We start from the raw sequence: 16,847 nt of genomic DNA, 5'->3' as shown, positions 1-16,847 counted from the left end.
ATGTTTCTTGTATGTAACACAGCTCCCATTCACACAATAGATGGAGACACACAGTACACAGACAAACCTTGAAATACAACATTTTAATAACTTTTAATTCTTCCTACAGCCTGGCAAACTTCACAGATTGAGACACAGAGCACATTGCTGTCGGTGGAGGCATCAACCACCTCGCAGAAAAGGGTAAATAAAACCGATTCTTGAGGATGGAGGTGGCACAGTGGGATAGCACTATTGCCGCATGGCGCCAGTGGCTCAGGTTCAATATCCCCTCCCAGGCGACTCTCTGTGGAGTTTGCACATTCTTCCCGTGTCTGTGTAGGTTTCCTCCAGGTGCTCCGGTTTCCTCCCACAGTCCAAAGATTAGGGTGGATTAGCCATGCTAAACTGCCAGTAGTGTCGAGGGACGTGCAGGCTAGGTCAATTAACCATGGGAAATTCAAGGTTACAGGAATAGGGTGCGGTGCTGTTCAGAGGGTTGGTGTAGAATCAGTGGCCAAATGGCCTGCTTCCACACTGTCGGGATTCTATGATCCAAACTAATCACTTGGGGCTCAGCACTCTGCATAATTTTGCACTAAGTTCACATTATCAATTTATGAGGCTGGCTGATGTCTAGATTTCAGAAGTCACTCTGTATAATAGGGTGCTGTAAGGTAATAAAGTGTGAAGCTGGATGAACACAGCAGGCCAAGCAGCATCTCAGGAGCACAAAAGCTGACATTTCGGGCCTAGGCCCTTCGTCAGAGAGGGGTCTCTGATGAAGCGTCTAGGCCCGAAATGTCAGCTTTAGTGCTCCTGAGATGCTGCTTGGCCTGCTGTGTTCATCCAGCCCCACACTTTGTTATCTTGCATTCTCCAGCATCTGCAGTTCCCATTACTGTATGGAATGTGTTGACACAAATATGTGACAAAACTATACTCTGCATTTATCTTGGGATCTTTCTAACCTGGAAGTGCTCCATATTGGCCATGGATCTAAAGAGAAAGCTTTTCTCCCTGACAAAAGGAAGATTCATGTGTTTATCAGATAAATGACAATGAGTGTGATTTATCAGTGTTCTGAAAAACAAAAAAAAATTGCCCAAAATGAGCTCTGAATAAATCAACTCAACATCTGTGAATCCTCCTGAAGCTTGAATGCTGCCACCAAATTGAAGCATTAACTAGTTGCTGTCATATTATTGGATATAAATGATAAATAACAATAATATCTATATATCGCTACTTCGATTGTGAGGTAATCTACGCCAAGTTAACCTCAGTAGCTGCACTCTTTTTGCGGGGCTGAGCTGTAAACTGTACTTTAAGCCCATCTGTTGGGTGAACCACTGGCACCGTCAGCATCTTGGGAAATGTTCGGGTGGCCAGTTCCCAGTGGCAACTATTGGCTAACTCAATGGCAAAGACTTTCAGGATGAGTTTGGCAAGCTCTTTGCCAAGGCAACGTCGAACGCCTCCGCCAAATGGCAAGTACTGAAAGCGCGCATCCTTGCCCTTTGTCAGCCCATTAGCAAATCTGTCTGGATCGAATATTTCGGGCCGTCGAAATATAGGGGCGGTGTCGTGTGTGTCTTGGATGCTGTACATGACACTCCATCCTTTGGGAATCTGAAAACCCTAAAAGGATAGAAAACATTGACACAGTTATGTACTTGAGCAATTCTTTCTCTCTCTCTCACAAATTTGTCATCACTGTCACCTTTTGTGATAAAACCATTGGCATATTTTAAACAGGACACAATGATTCTGCATTAAATAATTACTCTGAAACCAGAGGTCACTGAGTACACCAATCTCTAATGATGAATGTGGTTCTGACTATTGGATGAAAGGTTCTTTCTCTCCATGTATCATGTAGTGGGATACCAGCTTCAGAAGAGATTGGCCAGGATGTTGCCGGATATGGAGGGTTTGAATTATAAAGAAAAGCTGAATAGGCTGGGACTTTTTTCACTGAGGCATAGGAGGCTGAGAGGTGATCCTACAGAAGTTTACAAAATAATGAGGGGTATAGATCCAGTTAGGGATAGGATGGGGGTTTCAAGACTAGAGGCATGTTTTTAAGGTGAGAGGAGAGAGATTTAGAAAAGACATGGGGGGGGGAGTAAATATTTTTCGCAGAGGGTGGTTTGTGTGTGGAATGAATTTCCTGAGGAAGGGATGGATGTGGGTACAGTCACAACGATTAAAAGACATTTGGATCAGTACATGAATGGGAAAGGTTTGGAGGGATATGGGTCAGGAGCAGGCAGGTGGGGCTGGTTTAATTTGGGATTATGTTCGGCGTGGTCCTGTTTGGACCGAAGGGTCTGTTTCTATGCTTTTTGGTTGTATGACTTTGGTAAATTTTGAAGTAGGTAGAACAGTACTGTGATGTAGCTTAGTGAAGGAAAACGTTAGTCCTCTAATGCTGCAGGCTGAACACAAAATCTAGATCTGCGTTAGTTCTGCAAAATATCATGCCCATTGACATGCACACCTAAATCAAGTTCCTTTCCAGTTACGTAGAGATCTTTGCTTCAATCATGGCTGATCGAAACCACTGCTCCATTTACCTGCAATGTATGCGCGAATCGCTCAATATCTGTTCCTGACGAAATCCAGGACTGTCCAAGCGCTTGGAGCATTCCGTGGCTGTAAGGCCAATCTCACCCCTCGCAATAACAAGGGCAGGTGGACCTCGGTGTGTAGTGACACCTACGTACCGAGGGACTACACACAGAGCGATGCAGCTGCACTCAAAGGCAGCCTTCAGGGTGAGAGCATCATTGAGCATGTTCTTCCTACTCTTACCTAGAGCTTTATCCATGGACCCCCTTCAGTCATGATCCAACCTCGACCCCTAGATGCAGTAGAAGATGGCTAGGGTGCCTACAACAGCACAGGCTTAGGGGAAATGGCCAGATCATTTCCACGAATAAATAAACATGAACTCTAAGTAATTACATGTTTACATTAATGCATAAGCCTAATTGATCCGGTCACATTTGCATATCCCGGGTTTAGTTTGTTTGGATGGACCTTAGGTCTGAATCTGTTCCCATATTATTTGAAATCTCTATGTTTAAATTGACGTCCAGTACTTGAAACAATTACTCTAATGTGTCATTAAAAAAATGCGTTGCTACTAATAATTGTGATTTGTTAATTTATTCAAAAGAATGTTAAATGCAGCTAATAAACAAGGATTGAATAGGAATTAATATTGTTACGGACCAGACCGGACGCCCTCTAAATAATTTAAGAAAGTCGTCTAGACACTAAACTTTTTCTTATTTTAAAGGCAGATGTAGAATGCCATGTTCCAGATGAATTTGTATGGTCAAACTGCTCGACATTAATCAAAATACATTGTGTTCAAAACTGCAATTAAAATACAAAGAACGAAGGAGGAATTTAGAATAACTCTGTTGGAAAACTTCTAATAATAATAGATATAATAACTATTACTAATTAACTGTTCCAATTTAGCAACATCCCTTAATCACACCCCTTTAGCAAAAAGGCAAATTCAGACACAGATTCTCATTGCAACACCCACAGTAGGGAGAGAAACCCCGGCTTCTAGCTGCGATGGAGAGAGAGGATAAAACAGCTTGTACTTCTACAAAACTGCAGCAGCTTCTGCTGAATCTGAAAGCTAAAAGAAACTCGGAACCCTGCTCTGAGAGGTAGCCCACCCATCTCGGCAGCTTCTACTGTTCCAACTTTGAAAGAACTCTCAAAACCTCACAAGCTGTTCACGTGACCATAGACTGATCAGATCCTCTCGTTCAATCTCTCTTCGAGGAAACCAGGACAAAATACACTTCTTAAATCCACAGCATCATTACAAAATATCGTCCCAGCTCTCTGCCAAAGCCTCCTGCACTCTCTTTCTGAACAGCCTCCTTCTACATATACTGTATGTTTTGATATTGGTCAAAAGGTAGGGTGTAACAAGACTGACTCTAATAGAATTCGTAACTTTACTAGATTTTTGAAAATGACCAGCAAACAGGAATGATGACACCTACTGATTATAAACAGCATTTCAACTACACATACTATAAACCATTTAAGATTTGAAAACAGCAAACCGTGGCTACACTTAGGGCCAATGAAGCAATATTGTATGTCAGTAGCATTGGACAGAATCAACCTTCAAATATTGGTGAAGCCAGAGAATGCAGTATGTCTTAATCACTGGGGAGGTATCAGTGGCGCTAAGTTATCATCAGATACGTTTTTCTTGTCAATATCCGGATGAATACCAGATACAAAAAAATCAACTTTCCTGATCCTCTGATGCTGCTTGACCCGCTGCATTATTCCAGCTCCACACTGTTATATCTGACTCCAGCATCGGCCGTTCTTACTATCTCAGGACAAATTCTGGGATTTTGATTTTACGTATTAATCAAGATCTTTATGAGCAAAGCGCGAACAGCAGAAGCCCTTTCACTGGGGGAGTTTATCAGATAAAAATCAGTGTAATTTCCAAAACAGATGACATTTGTAAGTAGAGATAGTAGGAACTGCAGATGCTGGAGAATCTGAGATAACAAGTTGTAGAGCTGGATGAACACGGCAGGCCAAGCAGCATCAGAGGAACAGGAAAGCTGACGTTGGGATTATGTTCGGCGTGGTCTTGTTTGGACCGAAGGGTCTGTTTCTATGCTTTTTGGCTGTATGACTTTGGTAAATTTTGAGGTAGATAGGACCGTGCTGTGATGTAGCTTAGTGAAGGAAAACGTTAGTTCTCTAATGTTGCAGGCTGAACACAAAATCTAGATCTGCGTTAGTTCTGCAAAATATCACGCCCATTGACATACACACCTAGGCCCTTCTTCAGAAATGTAGTGGGATTTAAAATAAACCAACTTACTCCCAGCTCGAAGGTCTGCAGTGCCACCCGGTACCCCCCTGATACAGGGGACAAAAGCCTCAGCACTTCCTTGATTACATTGCCCAGGTACTGCAGGTGGCTGAATTCGCTAAGGCGCAGCATTGCTGCATTTTCAGACTGGAATCCTTTCGCCTGGAGATCGCACCTCAACTTGGCAAGGATCTCCGGATTCTTCAGCAGCTGCAGGACAAGGGACGTACACGCACTGGCGGTTGTAGAGCACGACGCAAACATCAGATCCACCAACGCCTCCTACAATGAAACAATGTCAGCGCTTTGCGAAGCTCAAATCCTGATTGCTTTGGCAGGATATATCGAACGGTTCAAGCTTTTCTAGGGCTCCCATCAACGCCCGTAGATGTCACTAGGCTAGGTCTCCAGAAGAAAATAAGAACAACAACTGCTGGAGAAATTCTGTGCAGCGAGAGAGAAAGCAGTTAACGCTTTGAGTCCATTGACCCTTCTTCAGATTTCTACAGAAGTGTCATATTGGACCTGGAACGTGTGTGTCTCTCTCCACAGATGCTACCAGACCTGCTGAGTTTCTACAGCAGTTGCTGTTTTCGTTATCACTAGGCTGTTGCTGTTAAAGCAGTTAGCTCAGGGAGATCTGTACAAGTTCCCATTCCCTACACTGGGAGCAAATCAGAGTTTACGACTGGATTAAATTAACCTCTTAAATGCCTCTCATAGTCAGAGATAGTTTAGATTAAGACAAATTTGAATTGCTCAGTTCTGAAGAGGAGTCACTGGGCCCAAAACATTAACTCTGGGGTGTAAGCTACAGGGAGAGGCTGAATAGGCTGGGGCTATTTTCCCTGAAGCATTGGAGGCTGAGGGGTGACCTGTAGAGGTTTATAAAATCATGAGAGCCTTGGTTAGGGTGAATAGTCAAGGTCTTTTCCCCAGAGTAGGGGAGTCCAAAACTAGACGGCATAGGTTTAAGGTGAGCGGGGAAAGATTTAAAAGTGTCCTAAGGGACAACTTTTTCATTCAGAGGGTGGTGTGTGTATGGAATGAGCTGCCAGAGGAAGTGATGGAGGCTGGTACAATTACAGCATTTAAAAGGCATCTGGCTGAGTACACGAATAGGAAGGGTTTATAGGGAAATGGGCCAAATGCTGGTAAATAGGACTAGATTTATATAGAATATCTAGTCAGCGTGGACTAGTTGGGCTGAAGGGTCTGTTTCCATGCTGTACTCTCCACAGATGCTGCCAGGCTTGCTGAGTTTCTCTAGCTCTGAGATAACAAGGTGTAGAGCTGGATGAACACAGCAGGCCAAGCAGCATCAGAGGAGCAGGAAAGCTGATGTTTTGGGCCTAGACCCTTCATTTTTATTTCAAATACAAACTGTCATTGTTTTGAATTTCAATTACTTTTAAAAATCTCACATAGCTGGAAGGGCTGAGGTGGGGTTAGATGGGATCGCTGCATTTATTGATCCATCTTAGGCTTGACCCGGGAGTTCTGAACTCTGACACTGAGTGTGAAAGGTCTATTTCTGAGCCCCGTAATGCTGGCTTTGATTAGTGCACACTCAGCACAAAAAAAAACCTGAACCTGAGCTTCAGGCTGTATGTTCACTGATTCTTACCTTCAGTTCCTGTGTGTTTATATCTGTCCCATGTTCTTTGTTGCTCTGTATCAGAATTCCCAGTGCTGTTGGATATTCAGGAGTAGATTGAAGCATATCCTCTATGGCCCTTCCAAAGTATTCATGCAGTCTGTTCCGAGCTTGTATCCCCTGGAGGAAGAACAGGATTCATGAATTTACACACGTTACTGCCTCCCTGTCTCCTGTATTCTGTGATTGGGTAGCCAATAATGGTCTTAGTCACTGATTCCTGAAGCTAACATTGAAATGAAGTATTAACTAGAGGGTTTGCTTGATAAAATAATAATTTTTAATTTGTTCATTCATTCATCCATCCACAGGACGTAGATGTTGCCGGCTAGGCCAACATTTTTTGTCTGCCTCTTGAGAAGGTGTTGGTGTGCTATGTTTTAAAACCCCTGTAGTATGTGTGGGGTAGGTGCTGTTAAGAAGGGAGTTCTAGATCTTAAATGCAGGGTGACACTGAAAGAACAATGATATGTTTCCAAGTCAGGATGGTGTCTAACTTGTAGAAGCAAGGCTAATCCCATCTCTCTTCTGACTTTGTTCTATTCGGAGAGATGAATGCTGGATTGATTCAGTATTGAAGCTTCAGCCTAAGATTCACTTTCTCCACCTTTAGAGATAGATGGAACTTCAATCCATGTTCACTGCAACATTAAGGAAGAAACAAAGTAACAATTTGCATTTACCTAGCGCCGTTGACAATCCCAGGGCACTCCAAAGCAGGTGGCAGCCAATGAAGTATTTGAAGTGTCGTCACTGTTGTCACGTAAGAAATGCAGCAGCCATTTTGAGCACAGCAAGCTCCCACTAACAACAAGACTACCTGTTTCTGTGACGTTGGATGAAATGTAAAGGCTGAGCGGGATAACTGCCCCATTCTTCCAATAAAAAATTGGAAAATTTTGAAAAGGAAGTGGATGTTGTAGTGTACCTTGTCCGTAAGAGGCTTCACTTTTAGGGACTTGAGGTGCTTTGTGTACATTACGTTATAGGGCCACCTCGAATGATCTATTTAGCTGTGTATATATTGACTGCATTCTCTGAAACTAGTTGCTTCAACCTGTTTCTCAACTTATGTGTTTTACTGTTTTCAGAAAAACTAAGCCACCCAGCACACTGCTCAGTGACTAGTTATTTGACCCATGTTATTAACATGGCCAGGAGAACATAAGAAGTTGCAGAAATATTGAAAGAGACCCCTTCCCACTTCGTGGGAGAGTAGAGTGTACCTTTCGGTAACCCGAGCCTGGGAGATCCAGGGGCAAAGAGAAAATGTTGTTGGTAAGTTGCTCGAAGGTGGTGAGCAGATCGATCATCTCCTCCTCAGCCGGTGACGATCCCAGCAGAACAGCCAGAGCTATCCGGAAGGTGAGCTTCCTGCTTTCTGGATAGACCCTGATAGGGCCTTCCCTGGCACACCAGTCTCTCACTGTCTTCACCACCACGTTGCTGATCCGTGGCAAGTAACTCTCTAGAGCAGCATAGCTGAAAACCCGAGTGTAGATCTGCCAAGAAACAAGGAACGATGTTGAAGAGACACGGTTTGGACTGAGGAACACCCAGCAGACTAAAAGCTAACAATTCATTGAAAATATGATACATAATTCGCCAACATTGTACAAACCACTAGTTTTACATGATGTTTAAGTAACCACTATGTTACACCAGGATATAAAATTGAAGCAGATCATAGAATCCCTACAGTGTAGAAGCAGGCCATTTGGCCCATCGAGTCCGCACTAATCCTCTGAAGGGCATCCCACCCAGACCCACCCCATCACCACACATTTCTCATGGCTAATCCACTTAGCCTGCACATTTCTGGACACTATGGGACAATTGAGCATGACCAATCCACCTAACCTGCACACCCTTGGACTGTAGAAAGAAACCAGAGCACCTGGGGAGAAGGTGCTAACTCCACACAGACACAGGGAGAATGTGCTAACTCCACACAGACACAGGGAGAAGGTGCTAACTCCATACGGACACAGGGAGAATGTGCTAACTCCACACAGACACAGGGAGAATGTGCTAACTCCACACAGACACAGGGAGAATGTGCTAACTCCACACAGACGCAGGGAGAAGGTGCTAACTCCACACAGACGCAGGGAGAATGTGCTAACTCCACACAGACGCAGGGAGAATGTGCTAACTCCACACAGACACAGGGAGAATGTGCTAACTCCACACAGACACAGGGAGAATGTGCTAACTCCACACAGACACAGGGAGAAGGTGCTAACTCCACACAGACACAGGGAGAATGTGCTAACTACACACAGACACAGGGAGAAGGTGCTAACTCCACACAGACACAGGGAGAATGTGCTAACTCCACACAGACACAGGGAGAAGGTGCTAACTCCACACAGACACAGGGAGAAGGTGCTAACTCCACACAGACGCAGGGAGAATGTGCTAACTCCACACAGACGCAGGGAGAAGGTGCTAACTCCACACAGACGCAGGGAGAATGTGCTAACTCCACACGGACACAGGGAGAATGTGCTAACTCCACACGGACACAGGGAGAATGTGCTAACTCCACACGGACACAGGGAGAATGTGTTAACTCCACACAGATGCAGGGAGAAGGTGCTAACTCCACACAGACACAGGGAGAAGGTGCTAACTCCACACGGACACAGGGAGAATGTGCTAACTCCACACAGACACAGGGAGAATGTGCTAACTACACACAGACACAGGGAGAAGGTGCTAACTCCACACGGACACAGGGAGAATGTGCTAACTCCACACAGACACAGGGAGAATGTGCTAACTCCACACGGACACAGGGAGAATGTGCTAACTCCACACGGACACAGGGAGAATGTGCTAACTCCACACGGACACAGGGAGAATGTGCTAACTCCACACGGACACAGGGAGAAGGTGCTAACTCCACACAGACACAGGGAGAAGGTGCTAACTCCACACAGACACAGGGAGAATGTGCTAACTCCACACGGACACAGGGAGAATGTGCTAACTCCACACGGACACAGGGAGAATGTGTTAACTCCACACAGATGCAGGGAGAAGGTGCTAACTCCACACAGACACAGGGAGAAGGTGCTAACTCCACACAGACACAGGGAGAAGGTGCTAACTCCACACGGACACAGGGAGAAGGTGCTAACTCCACACAGACACAGGGAGAATGTGCTAACTCCACACAGACACAGGGAGAAGGTGCTAACTCCACACGGACACAGGGAGAATGTGCTAACTCCACACAGACACAGGGAGAAGTTGCTAACTCCACACAGTCACCTGAGTGTGAAATCGAACCTAGGTTGCTGATGCTATGAAGTATCAGTGCTAGCCACTGAGCCACCAAAGGTGTGTCATATAGATAAAGTTTTCAAACAATAAGTGTCATTGAACAATACTTTTGTAATTATTTATGCAGAGTCTGAAATCCCACACACCACTCCTTTGTACAGCAATTATCAGACAGGAAATGAAAAATACACTCATACCTTTTGTGGTAAATGCACCATTCTCATACATAGCAAAATGTATTTTACAATAGACCCAGCGACATGAACTCTGAATAAATGGGTTTAATCCCCTTGGATAATATCAGCAGTCACATTCTCCATTTCCAATTATTAGTTATCAACATGTTTGGACATATAATGTCACGCCTCTAAGGCTACATGGGATTTGAACACAGCTCTTTCTGGCCTGGAGTTTGGAACACTTCCACAGTGTTACAAGAGTCCCCAAACATCCTTGCGATTCAGACAGAGGAGTAATGCTAATGAACTGCACAACTAAAGCATTGTTGTTTAATTCTCCAGGTGGAAAGCATTGGGGTGTATTGTCTACATCAACGATAGAAACAGGCAAATTCAACCTTCAGTTCCAGCTACAAGATGTCATCCCTATATTAACAAAACATAACTTCATCTGTCTGAGAGCGGATTGAAAGCAGGGTTTTAGAAGCAGAGAGAAAATCGTATTCAGTCTTTGAGGGCAATCACACTTAAGTCTGTTCACAGAGGCTGCCTGAACTGTTGAGTACCTGCAATGTTTTCCACTTTGATTTCTGTATCTCTGAAACTGCAGTAGTTCACATTTGCATGAAAAGCGAGGCATTCTTGAAAACTGTGATAATGGGAACTGCAGATGCTGGAGAATCCAAGATAATAAAATGTGAGGCTGGATGAACACAGCAGGCCAAGCAGCATCTCAGGAGCACAAAAGCTGACGTTTCGGGCCTAGACCCTTCATCAGAGAGGGGGATGGGGAGAGGGAACTGGAATAAATAGGGAGAGATGGGGAGGCGGACTGAAGATGGAGAGTAAAGAAGATAGGTGGAGCGAGTGTAGGTGGGGAGGTAGGGAGGGGATAGGTCAGTCCAGGGAAGACGGACAGGTCAAGGAGGTGGGATGAGGTTAGTAGGTAGGAGATGGAGGTGCGGCTTGGGGTGGGAGGAAGGGATGGGTGAGAGGAAGAACAGGTCAGGGAGGCAGAGACAGGTTGGACTGGTTTTGGGATGCAGTGGGTGGTGGGCAAAAGCCTCTTTGTAGGTCACGTGGAACAGTCCCTCTTCCGCACCTACACAGGCCCCAAACACCACCTCTTCCACCGGTACATTGGTGACTGTATCGGCGCCGCCGCTTGCTCCCCAGAGGAGCTCGAACAGTTCATCCACTTCACCAACACCTTCCACCCCAACCTTCAGTTCACCTGGGCCATCTCCAGCACATCCCTCACCTTCCTGGACCTCTCAGTCTCCATCTCAGGCAACCAGCTTGTATCTGATGTCCATTTCAAGCCCACCGACTCCCACAGCTACCTAGAATACACCTCCTCCCACCCGCCCTCCTGCAAAAATTCCATCCCCTATTCCCAATTCCTCCGCCTCCGCCACATCTGCTCCCACGATGAGGCATCCCACTCCCGCACATCCCAGATGTCCAAGTTCTTCAAGGACCGCAACTTTCCCCCCACAGTGGTCGAGAACACCCTTGACCGCGTCTCCCGCGTTTCCCGCAACACATCCCTCACACCCCGCCCCCGCCACAACTGCCCAAAGAGGATCCCCCTCATTCTCACACACCACCCCACCAACCTCAGGATACAACGCATCATCCTCTGACACTTCCACCATCTACAATCCGACCCCACCACCCAAGACATTTTTCCATCCCCAACCCTGTCTGCTTTCCGGAGAGACCACTCTCTCCGTGACTCCCTTGTTCGCTCCACACTGCCCTCCAACCCCACCACACCCGGCACCTTCCCCTGCAACCGCAGGAAATGCTACACTTGCCCCCACACCTCCTCCCTCACCCCTATCCCAGGCCCCAAGATGACTTTCCACATTAAGCAGAGGTTCACCTGCACATCTGCCAATGTGGTATACTGCATCCACTGTACCCGGTGTGGCTTCCTCTACATTGGGGAAACCAAGCGGAGGCTTGGGGACTGCTTTGCAGAACACCTCCGCTCGGTTCGCAAGAAACAACTGCAAGTCCCAGTCGCAAACCATTTCCACTCCCCCTCCCATTCTTTAGATGACATGTCCATCATGGGCCTCCTGCAGTGCCATAATGATGCCACCCGAAGGTTGCAGGAACAGCAACCCATATTCCGCTTGGGAAGCCTGCAGCCCAATGGTATCAATGTGGACTTCACCAGCTTCAAAATCTCTCCTTGCCCCACCGCATCCCAAAACCAGCCCAGTTTGTCCCCTCCCCTCACTGCACCACACAACCAGCCCAGCTCTTCCCCTCCACCCGCTGCATCCCAAAACAAGTCCAACCTGTTTCTGCCTCCCTAACCTGTTCTTCCTCTCACCCATCCCTTCCTCCCTACCAAGCCGCACCTCCATCTCCTACCTACTAACCTCATCCCACCTCCTTGACCTGTCCGTCTTCCCTGGACTGACCTATACCCTCCCTACCTCCCCAACTATACTCTCCTCTGCACCTATCTTCTTTTGTCTCCATCTTTGGTCCACCTCCCCCTCTCTCCCTATTTATTCCAGTTCCCTCCCCCCATCCCCCTCTCTGATGAAGGGTCTAGGCCCGAAACGTCAGCTTTTGTGCTCCAGAGATGCTGCTGGGCCTGCTGTGTTCATCCAGCCTCACATTTTATTACATTCTTGAAAACTGAATGTTTACCAACTATGCAATTTCAATCAATGTGATGGAGTTTGAGGAAATCAGAATGGACGGGCAGAAATTAAACAGATTAGTTTGTGTGAGGAAGGCAAGATATTCTAAATATTATTATGTCAGTTTGTTTCCTCATCTGTAGGCACTTTGGATCAAAGAATGTGGAGAGGTGTGGTGTCGTGGTAATATCACTAGACCTGTATAGCACAGTCCCAGACCAGCATACCAGGCAAGCCTGGGTTCAAAATCCCACCATGCAATATTTGTGAAATTTGCTTTGAACGAAATATGTCCGATTATATCCTTTCGGGAAGGAAATCCATCTTACATGTGACTCCAATCTCATAACAATGCCAATGCTTACAAAGCCAGTGAGCTGCAGCAATCAGCTACAAAACCTCAAGTAACGAATGAGATCTGATAGACTATCCATCTCTGAAGTCATTGCCAGAGACAACAAATAAGCCAAAAAACAGCCTTGGATTGATTTTGGAGAAGCAGCAAATATCCGTGCTTTTATGCAGTCTGAGACACGGGTTGGAGGTGAGGGACAGGGATATCTGTTGGCTATATGAGGGAATGAGGCACTTTGCAGGTTGAAGAGATGTGTGTGTGTGAATGGAAGTTAGAGAGTGTGTGAACCAAGCAGTCACCCTTTCCCTATTCTCCTATGACCCAGGACCCCACCTTTAATCAGGCTCTGAGACAGTACAAGCTTCATCTACTGTTTGATTAGATTTCCGACAGTGTGGAAACGGGCCCTTCAGCCCAAGAAGTCCACACCACCCTTTGGAGCATTCCACCCATCCCCCTGTAACCCACACACCCCTGAACACTACGGGCAATTTAGCATGGCCAATCCACCGATACTGCACATCTTTGGACCGTGGGAGGAAACTAGAGCACCCGGAGGAAACCCACGCAGACACGGGGAGAACATGCAAACTCTGCACAGACAGTTGCCCGAGGCTGGAATCGAACCCGGGTCCCTGGTGCTGTGAGGCTGCAGTGCTAACCTCTGAGCCACTGTGCCACTTGAATGGCTCTTGGGTCTTGGCAGGCACTGGACCAGTTCCATGGTGAAGTCTCCCTGTCTGTCCATCTCCCTTCACATCATGTGGCCAGTGCTCAGGAATGTGGGACTGAAATGCAACAAGAAATTGAAGGACAGAAAATAAAAGAGGGGATGCAAGGTCAAAATTTACATTAAAAATGTGTGAGTAGCATTTACCAGAACACTCTAGTTTCTCTTTCTTTGAGAATTAAATACCAACAAACGAACAACCTCACAACAGTTTGTACTCAAGGCTTTCTCCAACAATGGATTAGGACAACTCCAGGCTATTTCCCCAGTCTGGATTAAAGTCACAATTGGATTGACTGTGCTGGGACACAGCTGTCGGCTGAGACCATTGAACATCACCTTATGATGCAAGGAAACAGATGCTTCGGCCCAACTCGCCCATGCTGACCGGATATTCTAGATTAATCTAGTCTGCTTTGCCAGCATTTGGCCCATATACCTTTAAACCCTTCCTGTTCATGTATCCATCCAGATGCCTTTTAAATGTTTCAATTGTACCAGCCTCCACCACTTCCTCTGGCAGCTCATTCTACACATGCACCACCCTCTGCATGAAAAAGTTGCCCCTTAGGTCCCTTTAAATCTCATTTAGCTTGGAAGAAGTACAAGCACACACGTAGAAAGGGTGAAAGGTCAGAGAGCCAAAGGTCAGATAACAAATCACTTGATTCAAGAGTGTGAAGTAAATAGATTTTGCTTAATTTGGCAGTTGAACAGCATTGTTCACAAAATGAAATCTTAGCTCGCATATTTCACTTGACAATTTTTGCCCCTTCTGAGAGATACAGGTCAGACATCCGAAAGTTTTCAATGCTGGCGATACCTTCCTCCTGTGTTGATGGATTTTCCCAGTGGAGTTTGCCAGGCTGCTGGATCCCAGGATCGCTTGGACACTCTGTGGCCAATTAACACCAACCAAATTGTGCTCTTCCAGCAGCAACCGACGAAGATGCTCTGCACCAGTGACACGCACGACTGGCCGGCCAAGCAAGTGGGTCTTGAACACATTCCCGTGCTGCTTCCTTCTGGAGGCATGGAAACCAGAGCCCTGGAAGGAATAGGGAAATATTTTACACACTGCATAATAAAAGTTCTTGCAATGCAGGCAGCTTTCTGCTTCTTTCCAACTGGTAAATTTTTACTTTATTTATTGAGTAAATATGTTAACATTGAATCCCCACAGTGTGGAAAGAGGCCCATCATGTCTACATTGAGCCTCCAAAGACAATCTCAACCCGACTCACCCCGGCCCTGTTGCCATAACCCTGCATTTACCACAACTAATCCACCTAATCTGCACATCCCCGGATCCTCTGGGCCAATTTTAACACTTCCAATCCACCTGACCTGTCCAGCTTTGGACAGTCATCAGTAAAATCTAATGACGACCATGAATCCATTGTTGGAAAAACCCATCTGGTTATCTAACTTGTCCTTCAGGGAAGGCAACTACCATCCTCACCTGATCTGGCCTACATGTGACTTCAGACCCACAGCAATATGGTGACTCTGAACTGCCCTCTGGGCAATTAGGGATGGACAATAAATGCTGCCTGCTCATGCCGTTAATGAATGTAAAAAAAAGGTATTTTCAATCAGCCGCTTACAGGATGTGGACATTGATGGAATTTATGATCCCCTGAGAAGTGAGCCACAACAATTCTGTGCGATGTAGTTGCTCCTACACTGCTGTTAGGAAGAGAGTTTCAGATTTTGACTCAGCAACAGTAAGAGAATGCCAGTATAGTTCAAAGTCAGGGTGACTTGGAGGCGAAATTAGAGGTGGTGGTCACCTAATGCATCTGCTGCCCGTGTTCACATAGGTCATGTTGGTAGGCCATGCTGCCAAAGAAACTATGCAACGTTGTAGCATACTTCTTACAGATGGTACACTCCACAGCCACTGTGTACCAGGGTAGAGGGACTGAATGTTTAAGGTGGCAGACGGTGTGTCGAACAAACTACATCGGAGATTGTGTTCAACTTGTGTGTTGCAATTATCCAGGCAAATGAGAAATATTTTCTTGCACTCTGCCTTGTGCACTGTGAATATTGGACAGTTAACGGTGGGTTGGCGGATGGCCCTTGGTGGAGAACTTTGCAGAGCCAGGAGGTGAGACACTCTCTGCAAATTATCCGGCCCCTTGCCTTGTTTTTTGTCTTCTCTCGTTCTTAACTCTTTTTATTTTGGCAACAAAGAGATGATACAGTATTTCTACCAGCAGGAACGTGCCCAATGTGGCCAGTGAAACAGTAACAAGCAAAGCCTGGTTACAGCAATGCCCACGTTAAAAAAGTGAAGGGGGAGGGTAGGAATTAAACCAAAATGGTATGGGAAGGGGGAGATAAAGCCCCCCTCGCCTTCAATTACAGTCAAGCCCTTGCACGACTGGTCCAATTAAGCCTGTAATAATTAATTAGCAGTATACCCCAAGTTGTCCGTGGTGGGGGAGTGAGCACATTTAGGTTACTGAACGTCAAGGACAGATTGTTACGTTCTCTCACGTCGGAGATGATCATTGCCTGGCACGTGTGTGACCACCAGTGTTAATTGCCATGCTTTCCCCTTTCTCAGACTAAGTGTGAGAATAGGCAAACATTCCCATTCGGAAATGACCAACTACGGGTTTAAAACTCGGTCAAGGCCCATTTTCTGTGCAATCACCTTCTACTCATTGTGCCTTGAGGACCCTTCACGCTCAGTGTAAGAACAGATATACATCACCTCGTGTGTTTTACGTCCTGGCAGCAAATTACCGCAGACACTGAAATCTGTACTGAAAACTGAAAAATGCTGGAAATCACAGTGGCTCAGGAAGTATCTGTGGGGAGAGAGCAAGCTAACGTTTCGAGCCTCGATGACTCTTCATCAGAGCTGACATGACGCAAAGTTGTATCAGTGATATTGGGAACTGCAGATGCTGGAGAATCCAAGATAATGAAATGTGAGGCTGGATGAACACAGCAGGCCCAGCAGCATCTCAGGAGCACAAAAGCTGACGTTTCGGGCCTAGATCCTTCATCAGAGAGGGGGATGGGGAGAGGGAGCTGGAATAAATAGGGAGAGAGGGGGAGGCGGACCGAAGATGGAGAGAAAAGAAAATAGGT

At 46.1% G+C, this 16,847-nt stretch overlaps 1 protein-coding gene across 1 annotated transcript in view; it reads right to left on the bottom strand.

Annotated features, from left to right (window-relative positions):
• Positions 1-1,245: 1,245 nt before the first annotated feature.
• Positions 1,246-16,847, bottom strand: part of LOC125458158 (cytochrome P450 26B1-like) — a 30,065-nt gene continuing 14,463 nt past the window's right edge. Inside the window, exons 8-12 of the mRNA XM_059650513.1 lie at positions 14,563-14,787; positions 7,745-8,020; positions 6,489-6,638; positions 4,871-5,143; positions 1,246-1,620 (exon numbers count right to left, since the gene is read on the bottom strand). Of these exons, the coding sequence (XP_059506496.1) occupies positions 1,246-1,620; positions 4,871-5,143; positions 6,489-6,638; positions 7,745-8,020; positions 14,563-14,787 (1,299 nt within the window). The remainder of the gene's footprint in view (positions 1,621-4,870; positions 5,144-6,488; positions 6,639-7,744; positions 8,021-14,562; positions 14,788-16,847) is intronic.

Source organism: Stegostoma tigrinum, chromosome 13 (genome assembly GCF_030684315.1).
Source record: "Stegostoma tigrinum isolate sSteTig4 chromosome 13, sSteTig4.hap1, whole genome shotgun sequence".
NCBI classification, from domain to species: domain Eukaryota; kingdom Metazoa; phylum Chordata; class Chondrichthyes; order Orectolobiformes; family Stegostomatidae; genus Stegostoma; species Stegostoma tigrinum.
Note: the sequence above shows the minus strand (reverse complement) of the source record. Positions and strands in the feature narration are given on the sequence as shown.